This window comes from Saccostrea cucullata, unplaced genomic scaffold, assembly GCF_032062105.1.
Source record: "Saccostrea cucullata isolate Sc308-1 unplaced genomic scaffold, CSIRO_AGI_Scuc_v1 ctg15748, whole genome shotgun sequence".
NCBI classification, from domain to species: Eukaryota; Metazoa; Mollusca; class Bivalvia; order Ostreida; family Ostreidae; genus Saccostrea; species Saccostrea cuccullata.
The window spans coordinates 613-9,284 of NW_026921125.1; the positions used below are offsets into that span (position 1 = coordinate 613).

Here is an 8,672-nt window from a genome sequence, read left to right on the forward strand (position 1 = left end):
AATAGTTGGTAATGTAATACATGTATATTAAGCTTTATACGAATTCAAACTTTTTAAAGTTTTTTTTATTTTCTTAAGACTTTTTTATTTGCTTTGGATAAATTATAAAAGCTCAGCTTGAATTAAAAGTGTGAATAATTTATCTAATGATAAATTTAACCTAAGCACATTTTATGTGCAAAACAAATGACTCCCTGTCTTTTGAGAAATCAGAGTCATTGATTGTAAATAAATAATTTCCTTTCAAGTGCTAAAGACTAGACAGGCAAAACAGAAACATTTAACGACAACAAATTTTGCTCAAGAGTGTTCAAATCATGTCTACTTCTAGCATCATGCCAATAAAGATGTCAAAGATACCAGTCGGAACCAACACACTCGAAAATGAGGAAAAAAAATACAGCAACGTTATGAGCATGTTTTGTGTGCTTGTGTTTGTTAATATTATGCTGGAACATTCACTGATTACGGGAATCATTAGGAACTCTTTTGTTTTGTTTTTTTTTGTGACAAGCAGAAAAAATAAGTGACACTAGATAAACTCGTTTCTTCGTATGAGTCAGAATATTCTGACAGTTTCATAAGGATATAAAATTTTAATTCAGCTAAGCATTTGATTACATAAATTACAAAAATTGAAAGTGCGTAGACATCTTTTTACAAGCTTGATATAAGCACGACCAACGATTGAATGACATGTCTCAAAAATAATTTAGGATTTAAATATCTATTGTTATAAGATTTTGAAAATCAAAAAGGGTAGATGAGGCTTAAAAACACAATGAAAATTTTCGTGAATATAACTGTCTTATACCAAAAAGGTTAAGGCGGTCTCTTATTCACTTAAGTTGTTTAATTATTAATTAGAATGTTCTTTATAAAATGTCCAGGAAGTCATGAAATAGCATACTTATCAGACCACAAACTGAACATTGTAATATTTGATTTATGAGATGACAGGGGCAAATTTTCCCACAACTTGTCATTCTTTTTATTTTGTCGATAATTGGTGGCATGAACAATTCCATATGTATAGAAAGGGTATTGACCTGAAATCATATAGATAAACATTCTTAGTAATGCTATTGAAATAATATTTAAAAAATAATCTTTTTGAGATTATCAATAAATTGCATTGATTGAATAAAAATGAAAGATATAAATAAAATGAAATCAATTTTAGTCTTTTTTTTTTTATTAAGCAACCCATTGCGTTTGCTCTTAACATCTTTAAAATTTGCAAACGAAATGTTGAATAGAGAAGTACGAATGCTTTATATGGCAATGTAATTTTTGATACTATAAAAATGTTTCAGGATAAATATTATCTACTCATTGACAAAGAAAGGTACATAAGAATAGGTTTTTTAATAATTTATTTTACACCAAAAACACAATAAATTAAAACAACCATTCATACATGTACATGTTCACACCTTCAACATGAAGATTTCAACAACTCCAAGGTGAAAATGATTTAGCAGATGATAATGAAACGGGATTTTTCATCCATTGTAATAATTTGGATACTGAAACAATGTAAACATTTTCATTTTGTAAAAGATTGTCTATGAATTCCGAAAGTCCTGCAAAATTTCTATTGTTATACCAGTAGAACCAGTCTCGGGATATATGAATTCCAAAAGGAGCTTTGTTTTTCTTGTATGAATTAAAGTTGTTCATTAAATATTCAACGGTTTTCTCTGTTGTTTTTAGACCTTTGCATCTATCAGCATATGTGCATTTCTCGCCATTGAGTGACGTCATCGGAATTACTGGAACTTCCCAAATCCCAGAATTTCCTGATGAGGAACAATTTCCTCCTGTGCATTTATTTGTGTCAAAATCTAAGGTAAATGGCCATGGTTTCAGCTTCTCATTACCGGTATTATTTCTCAAAACCAGTGATGAATCATACATTGCTCCTTTGTGTAAGACATCAATGTTTGGCAATATTTCCTCAGACAATTCTGGAGATCTCCATCCTTTAATTTCCTCCTCGGAGATACCCGAATGGGAATGGAAGCTTTTGGTTTGTTTATTTATATCTGATAGCAAACTTTCAGAATTTTCATAAGCTGACGATTGCAGTCCGTTCAAACCAATTTCAATGCCTTCGTTGTATAATAAGTTAGCTAAACGATAGCTAGTTCCTCGTCCATTGGCAAAGAAAGTAGCTCCTATTCGACATCCGTTGGGGTTTCGTCTGTTATCATTGAATAAAGTTTTCATTTTTGAATACGTGAGAAAATTGAGACCTCCGTCGATGGTAATATAAACTATCTGAGGTATATCGCTCAGCTTCATGCTTGTTGGATAATTTGTAGTTTTGCAAAAACACGTAGGGAGTTTGCAGTTTTCTCCTTGTTTACAATCCGTTTCATTTGAAGGCATAGTTGGTCTTTGACTAATTTCTTGTGTTTTTTCCTTTTCTGGTGACGTGGAAGGTGCAACATTCTTACCAGAACTAACGTATATTTGCTTCTTTTGACTTTCTATCCATTCTTGTAAAGATGATATGATAGGGGAGTTTGTTTTACTCTTTATAACACTCCATGGGCCTATAAATTCAAAATTAACTTTTGTATCAGCACTTTGGGGCGAACTTGTGGTCACCAGTGCTATCTGTTGATTCACTGGTGAGTCCGTGCTTGACTTAATGATTTCTGTCTCCTCTTTATTGTCTTTTTGTGTTTGTGTTATGGTATTATCCACCGATTCTGGAACATGAATTCTGGGTGGAATGTGACTATTGTCCGTATGACTGTGTCCATGATTAGAATACAACGATGAACTCGTCTTTACCTGTCGCCTAGACTGCTGTTCCTCGTTATTTACTTTGTTTGTAAGAATTGATTGCCAAGAATAGGCTGGTGATTCATACAAATTCTGTTGTCTTTGACTCTGTTTTATTAATGGTGAAGGTGGTTTTGGAATTGGAAGGTTCGAACTTATTTGTCTTGGCTGCACTGGAGGTGGAGGGGGTATGGCTGTTGTTCGAATGGTTTTCCTCATCGCTTTCCTCCGTTGCATGCGCTGAAAGAGATAAGAGTTCTGCATAGAGGGCTGCTGCTGTCTTTGTATCGTGTTAGGGTTAAATCTACTCGTCTTGTGTGAGCTTCTTGAGGAGTGTGGGTTATCGTGAGAATGGTGTTCACTATGGGTATTCTCTCTGAACTGAGTTTGATGATGGTCAAAAGCGTTGTGACTGTGGTGAGAAACTTCAGGTTGACTTGCGATGTTATGGTTTCTTTTGTCACCAGCGAAAAATCCCTTTGCGTTAAGTTTTGGCGCAGAGCGATCACGGGGGTTAGAACATGTCCACGGTTCAAAACTATTTAACTTCTCTACTGGAGTAGGATTTTTTAGCCATGATATGACCTGCTTTACAGAGACAATGTATACATCATCTAGTTTCAGTAAATCCTGTATAAATCTATCCATAGCCCTTAATCTGTCTGGTACATAAAACCAGGCTGCGTGCATGTTAATACCGAATGGCGCTTTGTTGGTTCTATAATAGCTGTTGAAATTTTCCCATAGAAATTTGTATGCAGAATCTTCATCAGGTGGGGGATTGTTGCATCCATCAACGTACACACATTCGTATTTTCCAAGATAGTCTGTTACAGATACGACTGGTACTTCCCAGAATCCTCTGTGTGTTGATTTTGGACAGGGTTTGATCTTGCAGTCATATGGCCATCCGTAGTCCAGTGTGAAAGGTAGAGGTGCTCGATCCGTTTGTTTACTTTTACTGATGGTAAGAGTGGCGTCATATGAATATCCCAAAGACTGAAGAATATTTGGTTGCGCATCTCCCATTGGCTCTAAAAATGGACTTCTCCACCCGCGGATTTTTGATTTTGGTATCCGGGCCTTTTTGGCTAAGTTCTCTTTCTGTTTTTCTGCCTCATTTCTGAAAGTGGCCGAACTTGGATGACTGTGAGTGACACTGTGGGATGCAATTTCGAAACCTTTCTGGTAAAATTCTCTTACCAAGGAATAAACAGTATTGGCATGTGAAATAAATAAGGTCATGGATATCGGACATCCATTTGGATTTCTACGATTAGAATCAAAAAGTTTTCTATAAAAACTGGCAATATATGTATTAACTGCGTCATCGAAAGTAAAAAATACCATCTGAGGTGTTCTGGATTTTTCAAGAGGCATGTCTTTTCCACAGCATACACATTTGGGCGGTTTACATGTATCACCATGTTGACATCTATAACAAGTCGATGGTGAAGCAGCCAAAGTCCATCCCAAAACGGAGATCAAAATAACAAACTGGAAAAACGATTTCGAAAGTTCCATTTTTCCCTTTGTTTATCAAAGCTGATAAAATTGTCTCCAAACACACTCTGTTAAGAAATAATCATCCTATGCTCGCCGACGTCACAAACACAAATGAAATCCTCGTCCAGGTAAAAGAAAGAAAAAGGGCTACCTGTTCACAATTATATGCAGAAAAATTATGAGAAGATGAGACCTATGTTAAAAACGTGCGACTTAGTGACAAACGCATGTGACATTTCTTTAACAGTGTAGCTCCATCACCGTCGGGCCGCGGGCGAATGACAACTGAGCAGCGAAAAGGAAACGAGGGTTTATATGACTTCAGACTGTGAATACAATAAGAATTAAAATAGCGTCGTTAACGATTGTAATTATCACCGTCACTATTAACTTAATGAATTATTCTGGGCGATTATGATCAACCCACAAAAATGAATACGGCTTTATATAAGATGTAGATGATTCAATTTGAAAGAAAAACAATGATTCTTGGGTGAAACCTTGTAATTTGATAAATTTCTTCTTTACTTTCGTTTGGGCGTTGTGAACTTTATTTTTATTTAATAAGCACTTTGCGTTTTGCCATAACTCTGAACATTTTAAATCTTTATGACAGTTTCATACTGTGCCCTTTCATGTTTGTAATAATTACTCGTGAGCGAATGTAAAACCGCACGAGCAGAAATTTATTTATACGATATGTATATATATATTTTAAAACAAAATCATAAATAACTTCCAAATAAGGTAAACTATTTCGCCCATGTACTTAAAAAAGAATTATAGCCCTGAATACATCAATTTGATATCTTTAACACTCATAATTATGAGAATTTGTTTCAAAAATATATCTCTTCTGAATTATGAATACAAGAAAAATGGTTTGGTGATAATTTTGAAACCTTTTACGACCTAATAAATAGGCAATTCCGAAGCATTAACATTTTAAACCTGTGAATTTAATATAAAAAAGAACTTTATTCCATATTTTAGCTATATGATTTATCAGAGGTCATAAATTTTAAGGAAAGTTTGCTTAACCTTGTTATTTTTTGGAATACACTTTATTTTGGCTTACGTGAAGTTGGTCAAATACCATTTAATGATAGATGTATAATACCTACATGTATGTGATTTTGGAGGCTTTTATTTAACTTTAAATTACTAATCAATGTCAATCTGCATCAGAAAATCAAAGTATAATACTTAAAAAAAATGAAAATCTCGTTGCTTAAATTTGGGCGTTGTATATTGCATCTCAATTTGCATAATTTTTCGCCATCATTATCATAAATGTCGATTGCAAAACCATTGTTTTTAAATCTCTTATATAAGACGTTAAAAATATTGGCTTCTCGTGCACTGCATTCTTGGTTTCCTAATACTATCGTATTTTGATTTATGGACTTCTGAAATCATTGGACGGCTTAGATCAACAAGCGGGAATTAATTAAAGAAATATATGATTTTTGCAATTATCATTTATTAACATTTACCTGATTATTTGAAATTCCGATTAATGTAATGAAATCCATTACCGGATGGTAACAGATTCAAATCCGTGGTTAGAGGTCAACTGTTTGCTGACCTTATCAATATTTGAAAATTTTGCATATAGTTACATTATCTCGACTGAGGTTAAACCCTTTGTAGTAAGTGTACTGCAATTTAATACCACTGAGCTTAAAATTCATACTATCTACATTGTTCTTCAGAATTGGTACCAAAATTCAAAAGTAATGTCGAGTAGATAATAAACAACCAGATTCGCACACAAAAAATTATGCACTCCGAATATATGGATTTAAACCTTGATGTATAGAAAGTTAATGTTAATCTCTTTGAAATTTAATAAGAAGATGACATGTTTTGACAAGGTTTTTTTTTTAAAAATGGTTTTATTTCCCATAAAGTTACAGTCGTGCATATAAGCCATTGTGGGCATGACAATTTGTATATTTCATGTCCATGTAAAAACAAATTCCCCTTGAAATTACGCAAGACTTCCAGCGTAATTTTAAATTTAAGGTACTCAGCAATGATGTAAAATGTCCATTCTTTATCTACGTAAAATCAAAATCTCTGGAGATTGAATTATACATGTATTTGATTCAGTTTGGGACATCTGAATACAATGAACTTCGATTCTGATTCGGTTTTATTGTAATCCTTAGTCCAGCTTGCTATCCCAACAGTAGTTGTTCCTCTAATTTTCAAATATATGAATAAAATATATGGGCAAAAATGATGCTTATAATGTTCTTCATACAAAAGGGGAAATTCAAAGGTTTTATATATCAGTTTTGTTAATTCACAAATTATGTCAAGGGGAATTAGCTCAAGTGGTAGAGCGCTCGCTTAGCATGTGAGAGGTACCGGGATCGATACCCGGATTCTCCAAAAAGTACATAGGCATTATTTTTGACAGCTCAAAAGTGGAATGGGGGACTTTCTTGTGGGGTTTTTTTTTTTGGAAACACAAAGCTTAAAAACAAGAAACAAAGTGTGGCATTAATTCACAAGTTTAAGTAAAATAAACATCCCCTCCCCGACTTAATTTTGAAATACTTTTTGTGGAAGAAATTCAGAATTTTCAAGTCTGCCATTTACTGGAACTTCAAAGTAAAATCTTCTACTTGTTTCAAAAGATTCATGTATTTTCATTGAAACAAATTATTAATAGTTTCAAAATTTTATATATTTTCAAGAAGGATCTAGAAAACACTTGCTGTGGCCATCAACTCGACATTTAGATACATCGACGACGTATTTTCAATTAACAATGGTTACTTCCATTCTTATGTCGATACGATATATCCCGGTGAGCTTGAAATAAAAGATACCACAGAGTACATCTGTTTCAACTAATGCAGCAATATACCTTTATCACCTGCATACGGGGTTTATATCTCTCAGTTGATTCGATACCCAAGAGCATGCTCTACGTATGAACAATTTCTGCAACAAGGTAAGTTATTGACAAGTTGCTGAGACAAGAATGTCAGCAGTCTCAACTAAAGCCATCATTTCGTATGTTCTATGGTCGATACAATGACCATGTCATCAAATACAATTTATCATTAAGTTAAATTCTGACTGAAGTTTTAAATATAGGCCATTATATACACGCTAAATTTATGATGGATTTTTCCGTTATTTCTTGATCATGACAAGGAGCACACGGCGGTTGCGAACGGTCGGCAGAGGAAGCTCACTCCTCTATGACACCTGATCCCACCTCTAATGTTTTGGAGGTCCGTGTTTGCTCTGCACCCATTTTTATTGTTTAATGGACTTTTGAGTTCGAATACTGTTGGTTATCTCCGCATCCTTCATCAAACTGATTGAAATATTGCATGTGTGTGCAAACAAACAAAAAAGAAACTCCCAAAATACTGAATAAATAAACCCTTCATTTTGACAAATACTTCTAGGATTATTTCAAATTTACGGAGAAATCAAGCCTAAAATCCGAGAAACTACTCATTTAAAAGTAGAAAAATTACCAGAATTAGGATCAATTGTACTTTTGTCATGATATAATTCCAAAGTACATAATATATGTGACGTTCACGTGGTCAACGTACCTTTCTTTTCTTGTTTTGGGTTGCTTACATGAAACAGACAGTTTGTCCTGTACCGGGAAATATTGGATACATGTACTTGTGACAATAGAAAATGACCACACAGGACACATTTCAAGAAACAATTCTTTTCTTTCAGTTTAATAAACTTAAATAGTAACCTTCATTGAAGTAGATTAGAGTTTGAAACTGGATATATTGTAATGGTGTACACTTTTCAAACAAATCTCGATACTAAATACATATATCTCAGAAAAGTTATTAATACATGTAATAATGCAAATGATGATGGTTAAAAAAATGATAAGTAAGTTTTGTTTGACACATGAAGGAAATAAATAGTAGACTAGCTTAAAATAATGCGAGTTTTAATGCTTGCCCACAACATAAGTGAAAGATATTTGATTTTGATGAACTTAATTACTTAATTTTAAATACGTAAAATAATGCTAGACCAATAACAGTTGTTCTTTAAAAGACAAAACATATTTTGCACTATCAAATATTAAAAAAATTCAAAAGCATATCAAGAAGTAATTTAAAAATTTGAATTTGTGCCTGAAATTAATTTGAAACAAATGTAAATGTAATTCAAATATTTTTTAAACAAACATTTTACGATCCATTCTTTAATTGTGTATGCTTTTGTTTAGTCTGTTAGACTGAACTTGCCAACACCCTTGAGAAAAAAGAAAAACATTAAATTACACTTGTGTTTAAACAAAACTTAGGACAAAGGTTCAAAAATAAGTTTGAGATAGAATTAAAAAAAACACGTTTGTACAG

General features: G+C 33.2%; 1 protein-coding gene and 1 non-coding gene across 2 annotated transcripts; one reads left to right on the top strand and one right to left on the bottom strand.

Moving 5' to 3' along the window:
- Positions 1–1,359: 1,359 nt before the first annotated feature.
- Positions 1,360–4,574, bottom strand: LOC134259213 (uncharacterized). Its single transcript, XM_062741813.1, has one exon. The coding sequence runs from the start codon at positions 4,318–4,320 to the stop codon at positions 1,453–1,455; it is 2,868 nt and encodes a 955-aa protein (XP_062597797.1). The 5' UTR covers positions 4,321–4,574; the 3' UTR covers positions 1,360–1,452.
- A 2,055-nt stretch (positions 4,575–6,629) lies between these two features.
- Trnaa-agc (transfer RNA alanine (anticodon AGC)) lies at positions 6,630–6,702 on the top strand. The gene has a single exon. It is a non-coding gene; the product is annotated as a tRNA-Ala (tRNA).
- Positions 6,703–8,672: the final 1,970 nt, after the last annotated feature.

Excerpts from the sequence above, each read along its gene's own strand:
- LOC134259213 (XM_062741813.1), bottom strand. The coding sequence starts at position 4,320 with ATGGAACTTTCGAAATCGTTTTTCCAGTTTGTTATTTTGATCTCCGTT.